The sequence below is a fragment of the Sylvia atricapilla genome, chromosome 6, assembly GCF_009819655.1.
Source record: "Sylvia atricapilla isolate bSylAtr1 chromosome 6, bSylAtr1.pri, whole genome shotgun sequence".
Lineage (NCBI taxonomy): Eukaryota > Metazoa > Chordata > Aves > Passeriformes > Sylviidae > Sylvia > Sylvia atricapilla.
The window spans coordinates 59,176,418-59,203,986 of record NC_089145.1 but is presented as its reverse complement, the minus strand read 5'-3'; the positions used below and the strand labels follow the sequence as shown (position 1 = coordinate 59,203,986).

The following is a 27,569-nucleotide window of genomic DNA, read 5'->3' as shown; positions in this document are numbered from 1 at the left end:
TAATGACTCCTGTTGATATATATATATATATGAAAGTTAGTAACTGCTTTTCAGAAATCTAAAGTGATACATATTTCTACTCACTGTCTGCAGTCAATAAATTAGGGTAAAATTACAGCTTTCCTTCCTAGCTTTTTCTAAAGGTGTCCCAAATTGGGAAAGGAGATATCACTGTCTGTACTAACCAGCATTTTATTTATAGTGATTGCTATTGATCCAAATTTTTTCAACTACAAGTTTTTCAGCAGAATTTCAAGTTTGAATCTTATATGGTTGCCAACTGTCCCGGTTAATGGTCGCTTTCTAATTGTTGGAAAATCCACCAAAAAACTCCCAGCTGTAATCCCCAGGTCCCCATTAAATGCAGAGCCAAGTAGGATGATGACAATCACCTTCTTAATAGTTTTTACTCTAATGAAGGGCATAAACCATGATCCAGAGGGGGGAAAAAATAATCACACCTTGTAGGCACCTAACACTTGCATTCACTTACATTGATCAAATGGTCAATCCAGAGGCTGTCCTCTGGCAGCTGGCTGGATTCATAGATATAAACAACTAAACAAAAACCTTTGCAAGTCCTCTAACAGGACAGATAGAATTTCTTCTTTCCCCACTCCTTCTAGCATTTGCCTCCAGAGAGCTGATTAAGACAGGTATTGCCACTTGATATGTGGGCTTATCAGTGATCTGGTAAATTAGCTTTATAGTCTGGAAATAAACTATAAGCTGCCATTAGCCCTGTGCCCATATGTAGTGCCCAGAAGTACCCTTTGCTCTTAGGGTTTCTAGCACTCCATTTGGATGGTCAAGTTAACTTCAACCAGTACCTTTTTTTTCTCCACACAACAGATGTTTATACTGCTTTAGCTGGGTAATCCCCCCTCTCCTGGCTTTAAACAGAATAGAGGCATGTAGAATTGTGTGTTATTAAAATAAGTTTCTGGCTTAAGTCCTCATCCTGGTTGCTGATTTCCACCAGGGTGTGAGAACTTTGATTTTCTTCTGCGGGTTTATTTTTAGCTCCTTTAGACCTAGTTCCAACTGTTTTAATAGGAAATTACAATCAAGCCAAAGATTTCCTGTTTTCCTGCCATCCTTTCCCACAAATATTTCCAGTAGGTTTTTTTTTTTCTTAGTCTTTGATTTCTAGTCTTTTTATCTTGCTAGTCCAAAAGGCAACACTTGAATTGGGGACTGTTAGACGTTTTTACTTCTGGTTGGTTTATTTTGATTTTTTGGGTTTGTTTGGTTGTGTTTATTTTTTTTTTTTCTTTTCTTTCTGAATCCATACAGATATCTTTAAAAAAAATTCGGATCCAACTGGTGAAATTTCTTGGTTTTCTTCTGTGCTGTCTCCTGGTCTTGTTTCAGGCTGTCTCCTAGCTCCTTTCAGCCATCAATCATCACTACTTACACTTAACAGGGCTACCTCAAAGGAGTGCCAGACTGGGGGGGAAATAAAAGTTCCTTTGGTCAGTTTTCAAAGCTATGTGAACCAGCACTTGTTCAGGCTTTGGGGGCTGACTCATAGCATAGGGTTAAAATGCTTCTAAAAATCGTGGCAATTGTATACAATAGATTCAGGGGAGGTAGAAAGAAAGGTTGGGCCTGGATAGGCCTGGGAGGGGAACCAGAACTTCGTAGGCCCTGGAAACAAAGGTTGGGTTTTGTCTTTACTAGACCATGTACAGAAGAAACTGCACCTGCTAATCATCATATGATAAATTATAGATTGTTTAATGTAATGATTGGTACTTGAATATGATTATTGTTTAAGAATCATGAGAAACGATGTTGGGGGGCCTGATGAAAACGACAAGAATTCATACAATAGAACAATGTGGGTTAAATAATTAATATGTAGTTATATAATGAAAGGGTATAAAACCACGTCCATTTCGAATCCATGTCAGAGTCAGATATGGGTCTGTACCCTGTACCCCTGATTCCCAGAGCTCTTCAATAAAAGCACCTGCATATAACCATTCTGTGATTATGTGTTTTGTTATAAATATTGGGGAATTAATTCATTTAGATAAATATCCTGTATAAAAATATATACTGTATCAAATGCCATTACCTCCTTAAATAAAAGTGTGGTGCAACTACAAGTCACTTCCAGGAATAGGAGACCCATTCGTCTGCAAAATAAAGAAGTCTGTCCCCACCAGGAGATGGGACTGTCAATGACCCCAGTGATCATCACCTGATTGGGATCTTACCTACATCAGACCGGTGGGCATGTGAATGCCAGGTTCCTGTAAATCTAAGCAGGAGCCCCAACACTGCCAGGAAAACCATCCACCAGACCAGCAGAGGGAAAGAAAAGGAATATGAATTTGAAACACCAACAGAGTAGGACAATGGTGTGAGGCAACTTTTGCCTCGAGCAATAAAAACTGTATAAACCAGACTGTGCACAGGCGGAATTTGTGAATGGGGAGGGATATGGCACGCTGTCGGATCTGAGGTTCACCCAGCATCGACCCCGGGGTCCATGCTGTCTGATTGATTTTGGCTTATTCCTAAAATTCTATTTCGCAGATTTTTATCAATAAATTGGCAGTTTTTATGAAACTGGACCGGTTATTTATAACAGTTTCAACGTGAACATCAAAGTCTCCTGGAAAAACCAAGGAACAGGCTCAGGCTCCAATAAACAAGCAGTAGTGGTTCAGAAGCCTGGGGCAGGCCGGCTCCCTCTGGCATCCCTCTGGAAGAGGGAAGGGGCAGCTGAGCCGGGAGCACGGAGCCCACCCAGGGACTCCAGGAGTGCAGCTGCCAGGGGCAGGCAGGAGAAACAAAACAGGCTTTCAGCAAATGCAGCTGCCCACTGCTGAGGGTTCTAGGAAAGGACTCAGGGCTCCCCGTGGGCTTCAGCTCTTTACAAACCGTAGGTTGGATTAGGTGTTAGTGTTATAACGATCAGAATCCAATTCAAAATAAAATAATTTATTTAGCAATTTTTCCAAAATCGAATTGGAAAGCCACAATAAAACGGAACAACATTGATCGAATGCTGGGTGGACAGGGCAATGGCAGCAAAGGTGCCTTCCAACCCTGCCACGAATACTGGGTTTCAGCATGTGGTTTTCATACAGTTTATTTATCCGAGGCTAAGCTTATTTTAAGTCCAGATATTCATGTATTTCTTATTTCCAAGCAAGGCTTTGAAAGAGTTCCCCTGAGTATGAAAATATGATTCAATAGTTTTTCCGGATTTCTTCTCTGAGGTGCTGATTTGATCATCCTCAGGATCCTCCACCAAGATTGATATCAGATGTTGAGCAGCCCTGAAGTGGGGGAGCCCATCCTTGATGAATGGGCCATCTCCAGTCCAGCCCTGCTATTATGTTGCGAATTTTTGATTTTCACAGCTTCCACAATAGGCTTGGAATCGAGGAGACTCCCTCGAGTGGCTTTTAATAGTCTAAAATTTTGATACAATATTTAATACACGAATTTTATATAGTATATTACTGCATTAGGAAGACATTCTTTACTGTGAAGGCAGTGAGGAGCTGGAATGGGTTATCCAGAGAAGTTGTGGATGGAGGTGTTCAAGGCCAGGTTGGATGGGGCTCTGAGCAGCTAGTGGAAGACGTCCCTACCCATGTCAGGGGGTTGGAGCTAGATTATCTTTAAAATCCTTTCCATCCCAAACCATTTTATGGATTAATGAAGAAAAGAATGAAAATTGTAATGGGTATTGAAAAACATGCCAAGTTGTGCTGTGTCCCTGGGTGACTACAAAGCCAGAGATAACAAAAAGAGAAGGGATGGAGTTTGCACACTGAAGGATGGGAGGTTAATTTTGTCTAATTTTTCTCCCAGTGTTCTTGGAGGTGACACACCTACATACACTCCTCTTGGGGGAGATACAGGGAAATTATTTGCATTGGATATACAGAGATGTGGGAGAAAAGAAGTGACTAACATACAGCAGTGGTTAATGTGGGGTGAGGTGGGCAGCTATTGCTATGGAGGTGGAAATCCATAGGGAAACTCAGAAGGGAAACTTCTTAACTGCCTTACGATATATCCTCCATAACATCTATCCAGACAGCAGAGAGGGACTAAATTGGATCTCAGCATGAAGAACTGCTCCTGCCAGGCACACACAACCTTAACTTCTCTGAAGTGGCACATCACATCACTGAGACACACTGTGCTTTTCTAGTGCTCTTTCAGCTGGCCCAGATTTCAAGAGTGAGCCTGTGCAGTACAGGTGAGGTCACCTTCACCCCAAAGACATCCACACTAGCCTGCAGGCCACAACCAGCTCTGTATGTCAGAACTCTTGGACCCTGCCAGACATCCTTGTCAGTCCCTCAGAGCAAGGGGACAGTTGGGACAGCCTTTTCCAGCGTCCCTTCTATTCAGTACATCTTATGTACCACAATTAACAGCATTTGGTGAATGAGCAGAAAAGTAATGGTACTGAAAGCCAAAAAAACGATCCCAACACTGCACAGATTGCAGTATTATCTCTAGTCCCTTCTCATACCCACTGTCAGTAGACAGCTGTCAGTTTTAGTTAAGTCTGATTTGATTTAAAGCAAATCACACTGGGTACAGGACAGCATGTGACACTGGGGAAGAAGCAAGTTCTGCCGGGGAGGCCACTATTCATAGAATCATAAAATGGTTTGAGTTGGAAGAAATCTTAAAGATCATCTCGTTCCAAATCCCCTGCCATGGGCAGGGACACTTTCCACTAGCCCAGGCTGCTCAAAGCCCTATCCAGCTTGGCCTGGAACACTTCCGGGGAAGCATCCACAGCTTCTCTAGGCAACCTGCTCCAGTTCCTCACCATCCTCACAGTAAAGACTTTCCCCTTAATAACCGCCAGGAGCTCTCCCCTCTGAGATCCGAGCTATAAGGGACGCCTTGCCAGGATACAGAACTCCTCGCAGGAGCCCGGCGGGCGGTGGGGGACACGCGAGGCCCCGCGCGGTCCCTCCGCTGCTGCGGCAGGGAACGGCCGCGATCCAACTCCCCACCGCACAGGGCCGCAGCCCCGCTCGGCCTCCTGCGGGAGACTCGGCCAAGTACAAAGCGCTCCGAACTCTGCCCGGCCGCGATGAACCTCTCTGGACGCCCAGCACGAGTGTCCCGGGACAGGAGAGGGGGCGGAAAAAAGCCGCCGCTAGCAGACCCTGCCCTTCACAGCGCCCGCCGGCCATCTCCCCTCAGGGGCGGACTTACAATTCCCAGAGAGGCCGCGCCGCGCGGTGACGCCCGACTGCGGCGGGCTCGGCCAATGGGCGGGCGCGCAGGCTCCTGGGTGGGCGGGGCGGCCGGTGGCAGCGGCGGAGCGGCGGCGGGAAGGGCGGGCTCGGGGCTCCACAGCAGCCGCCGATACGATTCCGGTCCTTCCCGGGAGAAGAAGGAGAGTAATCACGATTGAGATTGGAGTGGATTACGGAGAGAACGGAGGGCAGCAGCTCTGAGGAGGAGGAGACCGAGAGCTCGTCCGTCTCCGAGGAAGGGGACAGCTCAGGTACCACGGTCGCCCGCAAGGCAGCGCCGCTGAGAGGGCGCCGCGGCGGCTCCGTCAGCGCTCGGTGCTGCCCCCGGGACACGCCGGTTCCGCCCCGGCTCTGGTGGCCGTCCACCCTTGCCCTCTCCCCCGCTCCGGCCCAGGCTCTGCTCGGCTCCGCGGCTTCTCTCCGGGCGCAGGGCCGGGAGCCCGGCGAGCCCCGGCTCCGGAGCAGGCTGGCTCCCGGCCATGGCGGCCTGCGCCGCGCCGCTCCGCTCCCTGGAGCGGCCGTGGGCTGTGCCCTGCCGGGCTTCACTGCGTCCTCGCTGGGGGGACTCCCTCGCTGAGGGGTCCGCTGAAGGCTTGGCGTGTACGCGGACGTGTACGCTTGTGTGCGCACAGAGGAGCGCGTATTTCCGTGCAGCCTCGTGAATTTCAACTAGGTGTTTTAAGTTCTGTCTTTGAGGGGGGTGTTGGAAGCCCTGTCAATACCACTGGCCTCTTTTGCATAGCACTTCAAGCCTCTGCTCAGCTGAACGTCCCTTCTTTTTTCCTTCTGGACTGTGGATTTTGAATTACATTAGTAGCTGAAATCTAGCTTTGAAAGGATCACTTTTATATCCCCCACTGTATTATTAAGAGGTTATTATTGTCTGCTCAGCTTTCCTTGTGATTGCTACTTTCCGTCTTTGATCTTAAAACGTTTTTCCAGGTTGATAACCAGTAGGAGTTTGTGATGCCTTATTTGAACGGTGAGGAGGTGCAAGACAGTGGATGGAAAATAAGTTGGACAGGGTTAGTGAATTGAGACAAGTCCTGATGTCGATGTGGACCAGGACCAGCCCTATTCCCTATTCTGGCAGCTGAATTGATTCAGTGCTCAGGCCCCTATATCACCAGATTAAAACCCTAGAATATGCCGAGTTGGAAGGGACCCAGAAGGATCATTGAGATCAACTCGTGACTCTACACAGGACACCCCAGGAATCACACCATGTGCCTGAGGGCCTGGGGTTAGGAAGGAGTAAGTGTGTTTTAAGTGAATGTAGTCTGTTCGTGTTTCTTTAAAACAGTACAAGAAGCTCTACAGATGATTTTGTTGCATTCCACAGAGAAATGCCTTTAAGGGAGTGCTTAAAGTGTGATGATCATAGAAAATTGTATGCTTGTCTTAGTGTCTTGACCAATATTGGAAGCATATTATTTCTACAGCCTTAAAATAGTTAGTACTCCAAGAAATAAATCTTAATTGAAATGAGTAATGATTTTTTTTCTTAAATTTGTCATTTGCTTTACTTGCATTCAGCGTTTTGTTATTTTTTTTCTGTCTCCAGTAGATGCCTGAGAAGACAAAAGGTGCTGTTAGAGGAAGCATGATTTGTCCTTGAGGACTGGCACTCTTTTTTCCTGTCCATTTTGATGTTATGTATTTGGCACAGGTGTTTTATTGACTGGGACATAGAACAGTTTGTTAGGGATGAATTTAAAATGCCACAAATAGTGCTCACTATCCCAGAGGAGAATTTAGCTATTTTGGAAGCATTTTATATAGGCCACATCTTATAAAAAAAGCTATTTTAGGTGCTGTTACATTTTAAATGCTGTGTAGATTTTTTTTTTTTATTTTTAAACCGGGTTGCCCTAATTACTGTGTTGGACTGCTTGAGTATAGTAGGATAAAACAGCTGTGATTCTGAAAGTGTTTAAAATACCCTAAATACTTTTTGCAGTATGAAACTATGGTAAATCTGAAGTTTTGAGACAGGATGAGCCTATCAGCAATTGTTTACTATGAGATGAGCAGTCTCCCACCTCCTGTGATGTAAATTTTCAATTGGAAGCCATGCAATTTGATCTTACAGCATTTTACTCTTTCAGCAATGCATGTTCCATAGTCTGTGTGTTGTTTAAAGCCATGAGGAAGAAATTCCCTAAGTGGGAAATTAAAGATATGTCAGGACTCTGAAAGTCTTGATCATTTTATGTATTTTATTGGAGGAAGAATAGAGATTAAACACTCGAAGAGCAACTTGACATGTGAATTGACATTTAGTATGAATGATAGGTAGAATGAAGACTTCCAGGGAGAAGGTCAAAGACTTTTGAGAGTATTTCTAGCTGAGAGGAGATTGGAGAGAGCTGTGTGTTATTTCTTTATCTACAAAGAAGTCAGCTATACCCTCAGATGCCAAAGAATAAGCAACTTCCTTGCAACAAGTTTAAAATGTAAGATGCAGTCCCTTTCCCCTCCAACACTGAGTGTTCTCTGATCCTCAGCCAGGGTTAAGCTGTAGTTTTCTTTGCTTTGCCCTCCTAACGTACACAAGCAATAAAATCCATGTTAATTTAAGGAAAGCTATGAGTGAACTCCTTAGTAAAACAGACTTAGAATCAAAAGCATGGCAGAACACATTTGAAACGTGTTTGAGAATAAAGGGGAAAAACTGTGGGTATCCCAGTGTTTGTTCCTGTTTGGTTTCACTGGGAGATTCCTTCACATTTTAAAGAAGCTTTATTTTTGTAGCACTGAATGCTTTATGCAACTGAGTAATATGATTGCAGCATTCCTTAAATCTGGCCAAATCATAAGTTGTTGAATCGATTTTGGCTTGGATATTGTGTCAAACAGTCAAATAAACATTATTCTTTAATGTTATTTTCTGCCTTATTCTGGGATTATGGTTCTGCCTTACTTTTGAGAGCAATATTTTAACATAAATAGCATCTCTTAACAGCCTGATATGCTCTTCCCCCACCCTCCCCATTCACTGTGTTTTTTTAAAGTTCTGTCTTCAAGTTTCTTGCTCTGCTTTCAAATACTTCAGATTATATTGTGTTTTAAAACTGTGCACTGCCCTGTATGATCGTACTGACAGTAGTATGACAGACTGTCTAGGTCTTAATTTGGACTCATAGCTGCCATTGTAATGCTGACTGCTGGTTTTCCTGTCCAGGCAGAGAAAGTTTATCTTTTAGTCTTAAAAACTTGTGTTGATTTCAGGAAGAAGTGCAGAGAGGGCAGAGCAGACAATCTGATTTAATAAGATCCTTCCAAGTAGCTAGTGGCCCCGAAGCTACTCCTTTTACCTCATCAGCTTTACAAATTGCCATCCTGTTTTGCAAAACAGAAAGAATGAAGACTTGCACGCTGCATTCCAGCTGGCTGGTGTTGGAGTTGGTGCAGGAGACAGCATAAAGCAGTTAAACATGTTTGTTGGAAAAACGGGAGTGAGGAAGAGGCAAAAAGCTCGGAGTTGTTTATAGGCTAAAAGAGTGATCCCTGCTGGGTTCAGGATCCTCCTTTGCCTGTCAGGAGGTGGGACTTTTCTTGCCACAGTAACTGCTTACATTAGCAAGGGCTCCTTGGGGCAGGATCTTCTCTCAAGGATCTGGCTGTTTGCAGCAGTTCAGCCGCATTTCCTTAGTGCATGGCCAGCCCTTCTGCATGCCTGCTGCTGGGCGATAATGGTCAGCTCTAGGGTAACAGTAGAGGGCTAATTCCTGCAGATACTGCTATTATAAAGCACTTTCACTTCTCTGACTTTTGAATATGGCTCAACAAAGCCTTTTTTCTTTTTTTTTTTTTTCTGTTTTTTTTTTCTGGAAAGGTTGGGAAAGGGTCAAGAATTTTGTATCTTAGTTTCCTCAGTTTTCCAATCTAAGAAAGGCCAATGGAGCTAACAACTGATGTTTAGTAACATTGGATGTCTCAATGGCAGTGTCAAAAGGTTTGGCAGAAAATTGTCTTTTTATGTTGCTTTATCTTCCCTGGGTAAATTATGAAAAAAATCAGGTATATAAATTAAAATAAAATCTGTGAAAAAATTAACGTTAGCTACTTTTGCTGCATGAAAGCTTATCAAGTCAAGTGTTTGGAGTGTTCTAGACTTTACAGATTAAGGAATGTTTCATTAGAGTAATTTCAAATGGTCATTAAAATTAACTGCAGATATTTTTACATTAATGTTTCAAGTTCAAAGAACTCTTTCAACTGGACAGGGTGAAACCTGTTTCAAAATTAAATGTTACTTTTTCTTTAATGAATATTAATAAAACAAATCTTGAATTTTATATGACAAATGTAATACTGAACTGTGTTTGCATTCTGGGGATTGGTTTTTTTTTTGTACTAACCCAGGATACACTTGAATTTTCAGTGATGGCTTATAACTGCTCATCCTTAATGGTGTCTTTCACTTGATGTGATATACATTGTTTGGTTTTTCTCTTTCATGCATTTTTATGTATTCTTTGTATTTCAGTCATGAAATTACCCTCTTGAGGTCTTACAGTGCTGTTGTTTCCTGTTTTGAGGAAGAAGAATTGCTGTTTATGGACTTTCTTCTAGAATTAGATCTAGGTTTCTTACTTTGTAGCTTATATGCCAAGAGATTTCTCATATTCTGCTTTATAAGAATAATAATATAAGAGAAACTGTTCATGGCTGTAATTCAGGTGCCCTTCCTTTGTATTCACTAGGAACAAAATATCCAGTTTATTCATTATATATTGTTAAATTTTTGTTTTGTTGTTCTTAGAAATGGATGATGAGGACTGTGAAAGAAGACGAATGGAATGTTTAGATGAAATGTCCAATCTTGAAAAACAATTTACAGACCTTAAAGATCAGTAAGTATTTTAATGTTTCAAGTGCCTCCTTTGAGGATCCATTCCATGAAAATATTGTATGCAGCTGGTGTTTCTTGTCTTTCCTGTACGTGGATGCTACTTTTGGGGAAGAGTAGGGACTGGGAATTCTGAAATTCCTGGCAGGCAGTTGCTCCAGAATGCTTCTGTGTATTCACATAGTTTTTTATTTTGCTGTGAGTCTGGCTTTGAAATGTTCCTGTGAAGGGCTAGTCTGGGTCTGTTGCATCAAACCCCCATGGAGAACCAAGGAATTGGGATTTTAGGGAAGTTTGAGATTTTGTGTAGTTACTTACTCATTCAATATCATTCTCATACTTTTATATATTTGGGACAGATGTAAGTGCATTGTCTTTGCTAAGTAAGAAATTAGATTGGGTTGTGGGGTTTTTTTTTGCAGTGGTAATTTTCATAGTTGGTACCAATGAAAGTTTCTTGTGACTACTGCAAACTAGGTACCAGTACAAGATAAAATGAAAATACTGTTCTCTCTCACTCTGCCATAATGCCTACAGAAGTAACTAGTAAAAACCTACTTAGAAGAACAGATAAAGTTAATAGCTACAGTTATTCAAAGGTTATTGTCATTTCTATTACAGCCTGTCATTTGTATCATAGAATAATTAAGGTTGAAAAAGACCTCTAAAATCATGAAGTTCAACCATTTACCTAACACTGCCAGGTCCACTGCTGAACCCTATCTCTAAGCACCACATCTGTGCATATTTCTGAACACTTTCAGGGATTCCACCATTTCCTTGGGCAGCCAGGCCTTGAACACTCTTTCAGCGAAGAATTTTTTTCTAATATCCAATCTAAGCCTCCCTTGGTGCAACCATTCCCTCTAGTTCTGCCTCTTGTTACCAGGTAGAACAGGCTGACCCTCACCTTGCTACAAACTTTTCAGGTAGCTGTAGAGGGCAGTAAGCCTTCCTTGAGCCTCCTTTTCCTTTGGCTAAACAACCCCAGCTCCCTCAGCTGCTGCTCACAGGAATCATGCTCCAGACTCTTCACCAGCTCCTTCTTTGGACAAGCTCCAGCAGAGTATGTGAAGTTAAATTTGTTTTACCTTCAAGTTAGATGCTTCTGTTCAAGATTAAATTGGTGGCATTTTGGCAACTAACTTAGTAAGGTACTTGGTAAATGAAACTTTGAGGAGACCTGGTCTGTTCTTGGGCATATGCTTTAATTGAAAACTTAAGTCAGTTGTTGTTATGGTTCAGATGCATATTTATATTGTGAGATAGTTCATTCTGCTCCAGAACTGAGACATATAACTTGCTTTGCATAACAGGACACTGTGAGGTCTGGAAATAACAGGGTTTGGAAAGAGTTGCCCAACATGAAATTCCTTGCTGCAGTGTCTTGAGAAGACTGCTTATCCTGCTGTTCTTTGGGCTGAGCATGGAAAAACCTGGGGAATGCAGCAAACTGATGAGTACTGGAGCCAGTTGGTACTGACTGGTTTGGCATTTGTAAAACTGTCAGCTTTTGAGTTCAGCTTTACTCTTCCATCTGTTCAGCAGCTTGGATGACTGAAAACAGTTTGTGGAAACAGATCTTTAAGGAGTCAATATGAAAGAGGGTGGTCTTGAAAGGAAGGAAGCAAGTACTGTTGGGGGCTTACACATGGTGTTTGAGCTGTGGTATATGGAGGAGGGTGTTGTAGAGACACACTGGTTAGTTTGAGGGATAGAGGTCTTTGTGTGGGCTGGAAGAATAGTGATGGTGGGAATACCAGAAACAGAGCATTAGAATGATGGAGGAGGGATTATAGGGAGAAGCAGCCGTGAACAGGGAGATGGTAAGTTTGGGAAAGTAGAAGATGCATAAACAATGGGACTTTTGTCACAACTAACAGCAGAGATGGTGTAATGATTGGTCTACCTCTTCCTCCATCTCAGGGAAATTGAATTTGGATGTTATAAGTAGCATTTACAGTGGTTTGGTAGCATTTATTCATTTTGGACAAATCACTGTTTGAAAGTACTGGATAAATAGCTGTAGTCCATCAACCACTGCGTGGTACCAATTGCTGGTAGCATCCAGTCCATATCTGCTTGCTCTTATGTAGCTGGTACTTGGTGCTGTGTAATCAAATGTTAGTGGCTGACCCACTGAGGTGCACTGTGCACCCAGGCTTGTGGTCTGGCTAAATAATTCTGCTATCCCTGTGTTAACCACCACGGGCAGAGTGTGCTCACCCAGGGTTAAGCCCAGCAAACTGAGGTTTGGTCAGCTGCAGGCTGTGTTAGCTGGCTGCAGATCCTGGTGGCAAGGTGAACAGGCAGCTGTTTCTCAGAGGTCTTGATATATCAGTATACATGAACTATATTTTGTCTAATTAACTACTTAACCTGTGCACTTTAAATAAGTGAAAAGCAGCATCCTTGTCCCAAGGACATTGGTACATCTGTGTAAGCAGGTAACATCTGGTGTGTTTGTAACAGTTACAGAGTTTGTACATGTTTGCTTTAATTTTACACCTTCTGATTGTGGGGTGCAAGGTGAAAAATGAGGACAGGGAAAGTTAGTTATATTGATGATTCTAACATGGGACACTAACAGTTACAAAAGGTGGAGCTTTATTGAGATTGGAATGTTTGTAATTGATATTACATTAAATTCTTCAAAGTGCAAGCAGATAGATTCACTGTCTGCCAGAAAATATCAGCTTTTATGGGATGACTAAATTTCAGGTAAAATAAAAATATTTGAATTACACTTCCTTTTGGCAGGAATGTAGTATGTCAGAAATTGTCTCATGTAGGTTTTCACAGGTCATGAATTGAGGTTTGCTTCTTTAAGCACCTCCATCTCTTTTTCCTTGGTTTATGGTAGTGTGGGAGCAGATGTGTGAACACAAATGTGGATGATCATTTCTATCCACAAACTGTCTCTCTCATGACATAACCCAGTTTGTTCTTATGTACTGTAGCACCTTTTCATCTCCTTTTCATGTTGATTCATGTCCTATTATTAACGGATGTGCAATTTTTTTCTTCTTCCTCTGAACTGGAGATACATTTAACCTTTCTGCATTTCTGATTATTTGCATTTGCTTAATAGACATGGACAGTGTTCATAAAGAAAATATGTATTGGAAAATTCAAACTCTAGCAAATCCTCATTTTGTTTCAATGTTCCATAGCATTAACAAAGGGATGACAAATAGTTATTTTTAAAGTATTCCTTCTAACTTTTGCTTTATTTTAAATAAAATACATGTTTTTATTTCTATTATTTTAAGACTTTACAAAGAGAGATTAAGCCAAGTGGATGCAAAGCTACAAGAGGTCATAGCTGGAAAGGCACCTGAATATTTAGAACCATTGGCAGCTTTACAAGAAAATATGCAAATCCGAACCAAGGTGGCAGGTAGGCATGTAAAATGAGTATTGCTGTTTCAAAGTAGAAGCTTGCTATGCATTTTAAGGTCAATCTTCTGTTTTCTTTAGAATTGTTGAAGGAGTGTGTTTTAAAGTTAGAAATATTGTTTCATAATTTTAAATATGAAGTAGTTTTTAAGTCAGAATGAATATATTGCTTACCTCCTTGCATAAGTTGCCTGATAGCATCACGCTAAAAATATTGCTTTTTGTGTTTCACTTAGTGGCTGCCTGTTTTTGTGTAGTAAGAACAAAATAAATAAATAAAAGCTAATAATTTGTTTAGTCAGAGGGTTTGGGATCAAGTCTACACAATGGTCATTTTTGAAGAGATCCATAGGTGCTCTGTCATGAAATGCTTGCTATCTAATATGATGACATTTTTTCCTGCTCTTCTAGTCTGTGTCTCTTCTACTCTGCTCCTATCCTGCTCTGTCTAGGGAAAGAGGAAAAACCTCTTGTCCTTGGTGCTTTTATCTAAGCTGAATTTTAGTTATTTAAACTAATGTTTATACAGGTTTTTGTGCTCATAGAAGAAGGCAAGAACATTTATCTTCTTCTTGTATGCAATCATATGAAATGGTAATATTATAGGAAGTCCAAGTTCTGTACTTCCCAATAGTAAATTTGTTTCATGTTACAGCTTGATTCCCTTAGGAGGATTGAGCTAAGGGTTACCTAACACAGGCTGCCAGAGAGCCAAAAGACTGACACCTGTGATCTCTGTAGCCAGAGAAGTTATAGCAGTGTCTCTTCTAAGAAATTTAGCAGAAACATGATGCAGGCAAACTGGAAAATGGCAGGCTACTTTTTACTTTTCATAGTGCTGGTGGTGTTTCCGTGTCTTCATTGGTAGTTCTGACTTTGAGAATTTGAAATCTTGTGATCTGTTGCATTTCTCTCCCTCCAGGTTTTCCTGTAATGCTTTTTCTCAGCTGCTGATCCAGCAGTTCTGGGTTTTAAGTTCTTAGCCCAAATTTACATGACAAGTCCTAAGCAGCCCTCTTGGGCTTTGCAGGAGGATCTCAGTTGAACTTGCACAAAAGGTTTGGTATAAAAGCAGCCTTAACCCAGGCTTTCTACTTTCAGTTTTAAATGTGGCTGTCCATCAGTGCTTTCATGTAGGTGGGTATGGGATATGCACATTACACATTCTCCTGGTTGGTCCTCAGCACCATTGAAGAGCCATGTTTCAATGTAAAAAAAGCTCAGCTTAAAAACAACAGTTTCCTTTAGGTTGAGAATAGAAAATGGGAGGTTTTTTTCCATTTGTCCCCAACCTGGATAAAATTATTCCATAAAAAGCAGGAAGAGACTGCAGAACTGGCTTATTTGCTCTTACTGTTTGAGAGCCTTGACAGAAGTGGGTAATAGCAGGACTTGAGTTCCAGCAGGTAACCCATAAAGACCCACTGTTATCTGAGAAAGGGGAGGATGTGGTGACAAAACCCCCAAACTAAACTATATTTAGCTAAACTTCAGATATAATTGCATCTGTGTTAGAAAAGAAACTTGTGTTCCTCAGCTCTCTAAGGCACTATTCACACAAAATGTGGATCTTGGCAATTACAAGTCAGAAAAACAGTTGATCCTCCTAGAATGGTTCCTACCTATATTTTTCAATTTCAGGCAAATAAACAGTGACCTAAATATGCCAGTCAGCCATAAATATTAAGAAACTAAAAGCCAGCATAACATAGCAATGTAAGAAAACATTTTGAATTCTAGAATAGCATCACTATGGAAAGAGGATTGACACAATACTTTGTGGTTTATTTTTCAGAGGGATTGCTACTGGTAGTTTTGTTCTTCTAGTACTGTGTTCATTTGCAGTAAGTTTAATTATAAAGGAAGTTGGTTTTCAAAGTTCTTCAGTTGCAAGACACCACCATTGTGTGTGCAAATTAACTTCCCGAGTTTCTAATCTGAAGCAAAATAAGTGTTCTCTGTTAAATGCATTGAATGTGTTAAATCAAGTTCTGTTGATGCTTGCCAGATATTACATTTCAGGTACCTGAGGGTTTTTTCGGCTGCTTAGTGGACACATTTCCAGAAATGTCTAAGAATGCTACTAATACTTAGAAGTGGTACCCTTTATCACAAGGTGACTGTTTTTAAGAATGGAGCAGTCTTGTTAATTAATGTAATTTATTAATGTCATGCGTTATAAAGTAAGTCTTATGCCAAATATTATTTTGTAAACCCTTTTTCTTTCAATCAGTTTTCTAGCTGTTTTAAAGCCACAAAACCTCATTTTGAATTCCAATTAGAAAATAGAGGAGGCCACTCACAGTTAAGTTTGAAAACGGATAATATTCTGAATAGTTTGATCAGAAATCAGAAATAGACATATTTTCTAAAGTTAAGTGTGACAGGTGGTGTAATTTATTGACTGACAGGTGAAGGAGTTAAAATAGCATTTAGTTTTTCTCAGACCTTCAGAATTAAGGATTTACTTGTTCTTACTTTTATTCCTTAAAGCAGCCAGCCACTCTAAGTACCTAATGTAATATAAATGTATTTTCCACTGTGTGCATGTGTTGGGACTTACAGTCAGTCTTAAAATAGAATTCTGAAGGTGGATATATGTTAAAGAAAGCAATATTGCTGTAATTTTTCTGATTACAGGTATCTATAGAGAGCTTTGTCTGGAATCTGTGAAGAACAAATATGAATGTGAAATTCAAGCCTCTCGACAGCACTGTGAGGTTGTGCCTGCTATTTCACACTGATAGCTAATCTCATCTAACTTTACTGTCTGGTTCAGTTTCAGGTTCAGTGTGTTTTATTATTGCAGTTATTTGCTATTTGAATGTAGTTACCATGTAATATTTAAGCACATGCAGGAGGTTATTCAATTCAAAGCATCTAAAAATTAGAATCATAGAATGTGCTGAGTTAGAAGGACCAAGAATCATACCATGTGTCTGGGAGTGCTGTCCAAACACTCCTTGAACTCAGACAAGCTGGGACCACTTTTCTGGGGAGCTTGTTCTGGTGCTCAGCCATCCTCTGGGTGAAGAACCTTTTCCTGATATCCAACCTAAACCTCCTCTGGCTCAGCTTCATGCCTTTTCCTCAGATCCTGTCCTTGGTCACAAGAGTAAAGGGATTGGTACCTGCCCTTCTGCTTCCCCTTGTGAGGATATTGAAGAGCAGGATGAGATCTCCCCTCAGTCTCCTCCAGGCTGAACAGACCAAGTGACCTCAGCTGCTCCTCATACAGCTTTCCCTCCAGAGCCTTCACCATCCTCCTGGCCCTCCTCTGGACACTCTAATAGCTTTATATCCTTATATTGTGGCACCCAAAACTGACCCCAGCACTGAGGATGAGGCTGCCCCAGAGCAGATCAGGACAATCCCTCCCTTGCCCAGCTGCCATGCTGTGCCTGATGTCCCCAGGACAGGGTTGGCCTCCTGGCTGCCAGGGCACTGCTGGCTCATGTTCAGCTTTCTGTCCCTTTCTATAGTGCTGTCTCCAGCCTCTCATTTCCTAGTCCATCTGTACGTGCAGGATTACCTTGTCCTAAATGCAGAATTCAGCACTTGTTCTTTTTTAACTTAATTATTGCCCAGCCTTCTAATTTGTCTAAGTCTCTCTGCAGGGCCTCTCTGTCCTTGAAGGAGTCAGCAGCCCCCTCCCAGTTTAGTGTTGTTGGCAAACTTACTTAATATTCCTTGGAGTCCCGTGTCTGAGTTGTTAATGAAGATGTTGAAAAGCTTTTTATTAGTTTGGCTTTGCATATATGTCTGTCTCTCTCTATGTATCTAGATAAATATGTAATTATATTTTCACTTGTGTTAAGTGAGTGTGCTGTCTTTAAGGAGCTAGGATCTCAGGCTGAGAAAGTGGATAGAGGGACATGTCATATGCTTTGTGCCTTCTAAAAAAGCTATTCTTATGTTCCTTCCACTGGTGCCTTAAATTGTCAATATTTAGATTATTGAATTTAGTAATGTAAAAATCTGCAATCTTGTTTTTATAGAGTGAGAAGCTTCTGTTGTATGATACTGTACAGAGTGAACTAGAAGAGAAGATTAGAAGACTTGAAGAAGACAGACATAGCATTGACATTACCTCAGGTAGATGGAAATTCAGTTAGAAGGTTTTTTTAATTTGTTTTTTAATCTTCTGCTGGCTACTAATTAGTTGACTGTACACATAGTATTTCTGGTGAGTTTTAGGCTATCTGCTAGAATGCTATTCAGCTGTAGACTTTGGGCAGGGGGTTGAATTTAAACTTTAACTTTGGTTTAACAGTTGTCAGCATCCCTTGTGTCTTTTGAGAGTATTGATCTATGCCTACGTAATCTTGTAACACCTTTTTTCTGTTTAGAAACAGCTTCTCACCAGAAAATGTTCTTTTTTCTTTGTGGATAATGTTTTCTGCTATAAAAAGAACTAAATGTGAAAATGTTTCTGATTCATAGCATGTTCTTAATATATCTTTTCAGAATTATGGAATGATGAGCTCCAGTCCAGGAAGAAAAGGAAGGATCCATTTAGCCCAGATAAAAAGAAACCTGTTGTTGTATCAGATATCCTTTAACTGAAATAATTGTTCTTTCTATTAGTGTTTGCAGTTTTATAGCTAATTTTATTACATGTGTCATTAATATCAAGTTGAAGTGATAATGCATTATCAAAACTGATTCTTGCTTGGCAGACATTGTTCTAATTCAGATTAGAGAAGCCATGTTGACACAGCCATCCAATCATGAAAATTAAAATTAAGATTCTCTTGCCTAGCTACTAGTTTTATGTAGAGAATGTTTCTAAAGGTTGGTTTTTGTAACTCTTAAAGAAAGATAGAATTACAAGACAAAAGCAGAATCAAGTTAGGTCACTTGAACTTTACCAACTGACCATATAAATAGCATTGGATTCTGCGAATTATCAATTACCTTGCTATTTTTATAGCAAGTATTGGTTTGCTATACCAAACCAAAAATACTACTACAGTATTAGATATAAAATCTCAGCAATTTCAGACAGTTTATAAAGCTAAAAATCCTTTCAGTGATGAAGTAAATGAATTTGTTCTTTTTGACTGTAGTTGAGAAATAGAACTAGTCAGGTCCATGCAAAGCAAATACCTAGAAATTTTACACAGCTTTTGATTTGTAATTTTTTGCTATTTAGCAAAAAACAAATTTGAAAGTGGCTTAAGGTTTTTAAAATTTCATATGGAATTTTAAGTGTAAGCTTACTCTTCATTTTAGGAGATTTATTTTTTTGAACATCCATAGCACCTTTTGCTGAACTTATTTTTCAGAGATGGAATGGAGAGAAACAAAGTAGAAAGTGAAGACTGTTGTAATGGAATAGCTGAACTATATGGAATTTTGATTTGAAGTTCATGTATTGTTCTAATACACATTTTTTCCTTTGCAGGTGATAGTTTAAGGAAGGGGGCTTTCTACCTCCTGTTCTTTGGATATTTGATGTTCAGATGTGTGGTGCTGACCACACTTTTCTCCTGAAGATATATGTTGCAGAACACTGTGAAAATAATTATTTTATTTAAGCTGATACTAGTGTAGGTGCTGTTTTGCAGTGGTACATTGCAATTGCAATGAATTTTAATTGTAATTTGAATTATTGCAAATAGAATAATCTTTGAACTGTTAGGAATGGAGTGGTTGTATCTCAGCTGTTTATCTTATGTTGAACTCAATACTACGTAGATATTCAGGCTACTATTACCTCTTTTAATAATTCTTAAAGTGTATACTTCTAGGTTGCATTATTCAAAGATGCACTGAGCTTTTACTTCATATTGGTACATTTTTGTGGAAGATATGCAGAGCAGAGCTATTGATATCTTTCTGCAAACATTAGAGTGTTTTTATAATTTCTGTTTTAAAGTTTTCCCTAACATTTCCACGCCCTTATATAGTTTATATGTTACAAGACCTTGATATACTTGAAGACTGGACAACAATAAGGAAGGTAAGATGATAGGATGAATGCCAGTGGCTTTGGATTTAGCTGGGTTCATGTCTGGTCCTTTTGCGACTTAAAAATATGTAACTGGATTTCTTACATGGTCAAAACACTAAATAGATTTTTATTTCTTCAGTAGTCAGCTAATCCTTTCACTTCAATCTGTGTTACTGCTATTTATTCTGGTTCTACCCTAATCATACAGTGGAATCCATTTAAGGGGGGGACAAGAGGATCTCTAAAATGGAGACTCCATATTTTTTCATGGAAGAGTGAGCCTACAGCCTGTGTTAAGTGGATCTGCTTTCTCATAGTTTAAGCTAACTGGATAGAAACTATGATAGGATTTTGCTTTATGTGAAGGTTTTTTAAAATCTCATATGGCATGTTCTCATATAGTAAGGTTTTTATTTTAAGAAGATTTCTGTGCTTTGACCTCTCCTTTTTTTTACATAAAAATGAGGAGCTGTGTTTTTCTCAGATTACAAGAGAATCATGGTTTATCAGAAGAGAACTTTGTTTAGTCAATTGATGTATTTGAAAAAAATAAATCCAACTTTTAATTGCATAATGCCTTTTTTAGGTCTTGCTGTAATGAAATGCTATCCTTGCCTTGCACCTGCAGTCAGAAAGCTTCCCCTAGTATCCTAGTGCTTCCCAGCTTATGGAATAGCAAACCACTTAGCTGAATTCAAAAACTTGATGGGGAGTTGGCTCTGAGTCAGTTTCTATCCCCTTTTTTTCCCTGTACCGATTTCCTAAACAGGAATTAAAATGTGACCTTTATGTGAGAACTTATCTGACTTTTCTGTCTATCATATCAGAGGAAGAGACACAGAGTGTTTTCCCCTCAAGTTCTTCTCTGTAGTTTTACACAATTTTAAACAATAGCAACAAACCCAGGATCTACTAGAGTTTTGCCTTTTCTGGAAATAATTTTTAAAGTTCCAAAAGAGCAAACAAATGAACCCCCCAAAACTCTAGAGTGCATTTTTTTTTCCCCAAGGTTATGTGTGGTCTGGAGTTTGCATGAAGTAACATTTATGAGCTTATAACATATAAATTAAAATACTAGATTGTTCATATAGCATTTTGTTTTTCAGAATGAGTTAATGTAATTTTGTATTTTCTTGACAGAATTACATAAGAGCAATTTTGAGAATTTCATTTAGAAAAGCTTGAGTTATTGAAACCAGAACTTAATAAAGAAGATGATTTTTTCACCCTCAAAATGCCTTATTATTTAGCTGCTGAGTCACCATTGAACACATTTTTATTTTAGAATTCTCATTGTATTTTATGCATGTAAGTGCAAGTATATACTTGCATATAAAAGCAAATACCACTGCATGTTGCTCCGCAACTAAAGCTGACAGTTAAAACAAAATAACTCTGCCTGCTGACTAACTTGAATTTTCTTTTGTGTTTCTAGGCAATGGCTACGCTGGGGCCACACAGAGTAAAGGCAGAACGTAAGTAAACACGGTCTAGTTTCACAAGACAGAACTTGCTGTGTCCAGTGATGCAAAATGCCTCCAGGCAGATTGTATTTATTATGGTACTGGGGGATGGGGCAAAGTAGCTGGAAGATGAGGCTTTTGTCTTTCCCCTATCTCAGGTTCTGATACCTGCAGCTTCTGATTGCTGTTGTTTCTGTTGCCACAAATTCTAGAAAATTATCAACAAAAGTTCAGGCTTCTAACAGTGATTTACTTCATACTTACATTCATATTAGCAAGCTATGCTAGTGTTTGCACAAGGTTAAGCAGAAAGCTGAGAGCATCTGGACCTTATAGGTGCGTTTCAAAGGATGCTCACATTGACTGCAAGCTACAGCCCTGAAAAAGCAGAGCTGTGGGGAAGGAGTGGTATTCATATTTGGCACTGAAATGAGAAGCATGTTCTTGCTAAGTAAAATCACATATTTGGAGGTGAGGAGGAAAAGGGACAGTAGGTGTGTAGGTGATAGCTTCTATTTGGAAATGAAAATATAACTTCTAATTTTCTGACTGGAAATAAAAAGGTCACATTTCCCATTTTCATACAATTATTAAGAGAGACTACTTTTGGGAAAAATGTGTATTGTGTGTAAATAACTTGGTGAAAGTGTGTTTAACCACCGAATTGATTTCTATGAAGTCAAAATTAAATCACTTTTATTGCTTAATTTAGCACCTGTCAAATTAGAAAAGCATCTACATAGTGCTAGATCTGAAGAAGGAAGACTCTATTATGACGGTGAGTGGTATGGACGAGGGCAGACGATATGCATTGACAAGAAAGATGAATGTCCTACAAGGTAAATGTGATTTAGTTTGTGCAGCTCTGTACATTCATGTGAAGCAATAACTAGGATGATGGCACTGAAGAGTAAGGCCTGTGTGGAAATACTGCCACCTCAGTGACATTTACTAGTTCACCTTGGAAAACAGGCATTATTACCAAAGAAGAGTACTGACTTGTGAAAGAGGCTAGTAAAGGTTGGAATTGGCTGAAGGATTGTCACGTTAGGATCTCTGCAGCAATTTAAGCTGTTACAACTTTCTGATAGCCTTTGAGTAATTATTTTTCTGGTATCTTGGGTATTTGTTGGCCCTCCCAAAAATGCTTAATTATGGAAAAACGCTTTATGCTGTTGAAGTTAAGCTTTGCTTCCCATGGGTTAGTGTTCTGAAAGAAGAGAGGAGCTTTTTAATGGTATTTTCTTCTCTTAAGAAAGGTTCTGCCTTGGAACAGCCTAAACATTTGAGTTAAAATTTGGTTGAATGTTTAAGATCTATAAATTATTTTCCCTGCATGGATAATATTTGTAAATTCTGAAAGTCTGAATGTATTTAAAATTAACTGTATATCTTACCTTTTACTGAATGGCGCAAATCAGTCTAAGCCCAGTGTTGATTAAATATGTACCTGTGCTCAGGAAAATTGACTTTGATTTCATATGTCAGTAGTTTACTGTAGAACTGGCTGTTTTCATACGTCAGTAGAACTGGTTGTTTCTCTTCTTTCTTGTGTATGGTGAAGAGAAACAAATTTTGGTGATTTTGGTGTTCAGGGCTGAAACAGGAAGGTATACAGATTGTGTCTGAAATGAAAAAAACCTCTGGATCCATTTAGGAGAACACAGCAGTTGTACTGGACCAAGTAAAGATCTTAGTATCCAGTGTCTGACATCAGCCAAAAGCTGATGCTTAACAGGGCAGTGATGCAATGGAGCTTTCCTGGGCTTTCCAGACTCCTCAACTTCTACAACTAAAGGGAGTTGTCAGCCTCAGTATGAAATAGATCTTTGTTCTATTAACTCTTTTAATCTTTAGTTTTGTGCTTTCTATCTTCCCCATCAATCTACTACTTGAAATGGTATTTTTTTCTGTGGGATATGGGGAAGGAGTTTTGTTCAATATTGGTGTTAAAGGAGCATAAAAGCAGGGCTTGTTTAACAGTGAATCAGTAAACCAGTTTTCAGTTTATTTCTTATGGTCTTGATATAATGAGTAAGAGTTGAATACATTTTGTGCTTTAAATTGTGGCTTCATGTTCAACTTTTTTTCAAGTACTTCATATTCAATGTGATGTCAAGGCTTTTCTTGTTTGTTTGTTTTGTTTTTTTACCATGGTTAGTTTATTGTTGTGTTGTCTCTGTGTGACTTGTTCTTTTAGACAATTAAAGTATTTGGACCTGTTAGGGTTTTCTTGTAAGAGAATAAAATAGATGGCTAAAACATTAGCTACTTTCACTAAAGACACATGCAGTTGCCAAGAAATTCTATAAAAGCTATCATTAGAGTGATGCTAGTATCTTTTGGGCCTAGCATTTACAACTAATGCGTATTTTCATTTACTATGTGGAAATACAGCTGCAGTTTCGAGGTTATTTTTAACTTATAGGCTTTCTAAATTCTTCTTGTTTTTCTTCCCCTGACCCTTCTTTCCTCATTTTCTGTAGTGCCATAATTACAACAATTAACCATGATGAAGTTTGGTTTAAAAGACCGGATGGAAGCAAGTCTAAGCTGTATATTTCTCAGCTACAGAAAGGAAAATACTCAATAAAGCATAACCACAACTGACCATTGCTCAGCGGATATGAAACAAGTGGTATTGCCATGCGTGATGTGCCATGGGGTGAAAATTGTATTTAATAGTGTTTTGTATTCCTTACATATTTACAGCAGTATCTAATGTGTATTGGTCGTGCTGTATGTAAGCTTCATATGGACGGCCTTCAGAAACCTGAGGAGGGTAAATCCTGGTAACAGACATTTTGCCTCTAAATTGGGTCCAGTGCCTAAGATATGAAGTATGCTCTTCAAGTGTAACGCTTCAAAACTTATCATATTTGTAAACTGAAAAAAAAAAAAAAAAAAGATGAAATCTTTTTCCATTGGTGACCAGTTGGTGTGAAAAAAATGATAACCATAATTACCAGCGACTCACTTTATTTTCAGTGACTGTGTCATGCTTCTCTGGTGGATGTAAATTTAGCCTGCTCAGCTGTTGCTTTTGAATAGATTGTAACATGCATAGGCATTCTTTCATCCAAAGTGTGCTGATTTATTATAATTATTGTCCTCAACAGCTCTGCTAGTACCGACTGTATTATATTTTGTAAGGTTTACTATATTGCTTGTAATGAGATAAAGCCAATATTTTGAACTATGTTTTTGAAGAGCACTTTTCTAGTGTAGGACCCTATTGTATAGCAGACAAATCATTGGTGATGTTTGTTCTTGATTGCCAGCAAAATTTATGCATAAGGTAGACAGTGTTGCTCCAACCTGTGTTATATGTAGCCCACAAAGAACGACTGGGGGGATGGTTACATAAATGCTGTTGCATGGCCTGCATGTTTGGTCCACAGTTGTATGAAATATGATGAATTTTTGTTAGGAAAGGAGAATAGTCCCCCAGGAAGTCGTATATCTGGGAGAATGAGTTTTTCACCAAACACTATTTTCAAAATTTCTGTACCCCATTTCATCTTATTGTACACCAGAAGTATTTCATGCAACTTAGGAAGCTGAATGTCTTTTAAAGTCTTGCTTTTTTAGCCACAGAGAAAAAAGTCCTAAATGCTTGATGTTACTGTGATGTGCTTCGAGCATCTGGAATGATAGATGAGATTGTTGAAGAATTGTTAACGTGTTGGTTATGTGCACTTTAATCTCCACTTAATGATGACTTCTTCTTGGAGAAAATAAAGCTTCCATTTGCTTTAAATGATCACAGCAAATAAATATTTTTATTGTAACATATGAATTAAATGTCTCTTCTAGTGCAGGGTGGTAAGTACTTTCCAAATGCCAAATCAGTTTCTGCCGAGTGATGCTTTTCTACAATTGTATGACATTATAAATCAAATGTACATAAATATTGATTGACATGTTGGCTTTTAACAATATGAACTGTATGTATACAGTTGTTTGATAAACTTTTTGTAATTAAATATTTGCATTTTTTAACTTAGTATATAAATAAATGATCTGTGGTAGTGGACATCTTTTATGTTGTTTCGCTCTTTGATTTTTCTAGCCTTGTTGGAATTGTTGATCTACCAAATGGCAAAGGGAAATATTCTCAAATAACCAGAAGGCGTAAAGCTTTTTAAAAAAACTTGTGACTTAAACTTTTTTCTTTTGATTTTTGAGAGTTTGTCTGTATAGATTTTGTTTGTTTTTACAAACTTTTACAAAATATTTTATGGAAGCTTTATTCTGTGACATTTATAAATCAAACATAAACACTGCTAAGAATCTCATAACTTGAAATCATTTGTATTTATGTCATGCTGGGTACTCTAAATTGTTTTTATGATTCACCACTTTCCTTTTACCTCTTCTGTATTCTGCATCCCTGTAGCTGCAATTGATTAGTCTTACAGTAGCCTTTTCTGATCTGATCTACAAAGCAAAACTTTGCTTCGTACAGCTCTGCGGTTTGGACTGACACTTTGAGTGTGGTGTTTTTATTCAGAATAAACAATTCCTATCAGCATGAGGTAATGATCATAGCAGTATGGAGATTAGTGATCAGACAACTGGGACCTACCTGTTCCATTACTAGGAGTACAGGAAACTGAGTTGTGACTTTCCTTTTTGACATGTCACCATTTCTGCATACGTGATGGGAGAGCTGTAAAGCTTGGTCTTTGTTTATAACTTTGTTTCATGCTTAGTATCATGTTTGGTACATGCTCTGCATCTTTTTAATATTTGAACAGGTAATGTTTTGCTTGATCCAGCATAAAATGTAAGTGGGGTCTTTCACAGATTTTAGTCCTTTGAAGTAGAGATATTGTTAGCCTCTTGTCCATCTGTTTTGTCTTTCACACCACTACATTAAAACTTTTCAAGCTTTGGTAGCATTATTCTAATGCTACAAATAGGATTTAGATCTGTAAAGTGCTGCAAGGAATTCTGTAATATGTGAAAAAGTAAGTAAGTGAAGAACAAGAGGCACTGAGTGACAAAAACAACTTTCTGTACATGTGTAAAAAAGACTTCTCTATCAATAGTTATATTTCAGAGGAGATACAGTTTGGTTTTTGCCAAACACACAGAGGAAATTGATCTGCTCATCTTTTCCTCAGTGAAGTGTCTGATATATTTAGTTGGAGTACAGTTGATTACACCAGACAATACTTACTGTGTAAGTATCATTTGGAGTTTAGCTTGGGTATTTCATAATAAGCAGTTCTTAAACTTTCCAAATGCATTTGAATTTTGGCACTCTGTTGTAGTGTGTTTGTTTTTAAACTATAAAATTGGGCTATTTATAATCCATGGACATCTTACTGTGTATTTGTAAGCTAAGGCCTGTCTAAGTAGCTCACCACCCCCATCAAGTGGTAAGAGATGATTAAGTACTGAAATTTTCACTCGTGTTGAAAACCTGTGGTGTCTTCCAACAATAGGTTCAGTTAGTTCTGTGTGAGGTTTTGTTTGGGTTTGGTGTTGGGAAAGATGGGACAGGAAGGGCTTATGGATGTGATTGTCTGGTAAGAAATACTGGAGATGTAAAACCTGTGAGTGAAACAGAAATGAAGGCTTTGAGATGTAGGCATGGCAGGCAGGAAGATGGTGATTAACTGGAGATAGGTTAAAGGACAGAAAACAAAAGGACCCAAGAATGCAGCCCCTCTCCATCCTGCTAAGGCAGCAAGGAAAAAGTAGATAAGAAGAGCAGTCTTTAGAGTTTAGAATATAGGATGATACGGTAATTTAGTAGTTCTCATGGGTTACATGCAAAGTTTGTAGGTTTTGTATCTTGTGCCAGTTGGTCCCTGTAAATTAAAATATTCAGCACAAAAGGAGATAGAATGTGTTGGAACAGGGTCCTCGGCCCTTCTCTTCTTCCTTTTCTTCTACCTCCCTCTCTCTTCCACTCTGACCCCGGCACTCTTCTTACCTCTCACCCCTCTCCCTCTCTCTTTGGGATTTCCCTTCAGCCGAGGCTGGGGGCTGAAATCAGACCCTCTTTACCCACCACCCCTGCAATAAAACCACGTGTTTCTAGAATATCTCAGGGCTGCAGAGTTCCTTCTCCCTGCTGTCCACGGATGTCGCTACAGTTTGATGTTTCCTTTTTTCTTTTGAGTAGAAAGAAGAAAATAAGCTTAGACTTTTAGCAAAAGAGAGATGTGCTAACACAGTTTCCTGGAGAAATTCTTCAATAATTACTGTGGGAACGAACAGCTTTTTTTCCCCTCGTTTTTTTTTAGACAACAAGGGAGAGAGGTAAGGAGAAAGAAACCATGTGTCCGATAGACTTTGCATTTAAATAGATAAAGTCTTCAGTGCTTTAATCCATATGAGGCTTTGAGCAACCTGGTCTAATGCCTACAGCAGAGGGGATGGAACTTGGATGATCTTTAAGGTCCCTTTCAACCCAAACCTTTTTATCCATCTATCATCAGAGATTGACAGGTGACAGCCCTGTCCACACAGCCTTTTACACGTGGCAAAGTAAGCTCTATTCTGAGGGCACTTCGTCATTCCTAAGGAAGTTCCTTACTGTGCTATTCCCAGGCGGAGGCACGGTTGCTGCTGGAATTAAGACCAGGTAGTGAGTATATTGCCTCTGGAATGGAATTTGCAGCCTA

The 27,569-nt window shown here is 39.4% G+C and overlaps 1 protein-coding gene across 1 annotated transcript; it reads left to right on the top strand.

The window, feature by feature from the left end:
- The first annotated feature begins 5,266 nt into the window (after positions 1-5,266).
- Positions 5,267-24,964, top strand: BRMS1L (BRMS1 like transcriptional repressor). Its single transcript, XM_066322215.1, is given in 12 exon segments — positions 5,267-5,410; positions 5,412-5,438; positions 5,440-5,506; positions 10,024-10,114; positions 13,383-13,510; positions 16,150-16,229; positions 17,508-17,604; positions 17,977-18,060; positions 19,410-19,474; positions 20,901-20,940; positions 21,641-21,767; positions 23,415-24,964. Coding segments are annotated over 12 exon segments (1,074 nt in total). The 3' UTR covers positions 23,539-24,964.
- Positions 24,965-27,569: the final 2,605 nt, after the last annotated feature.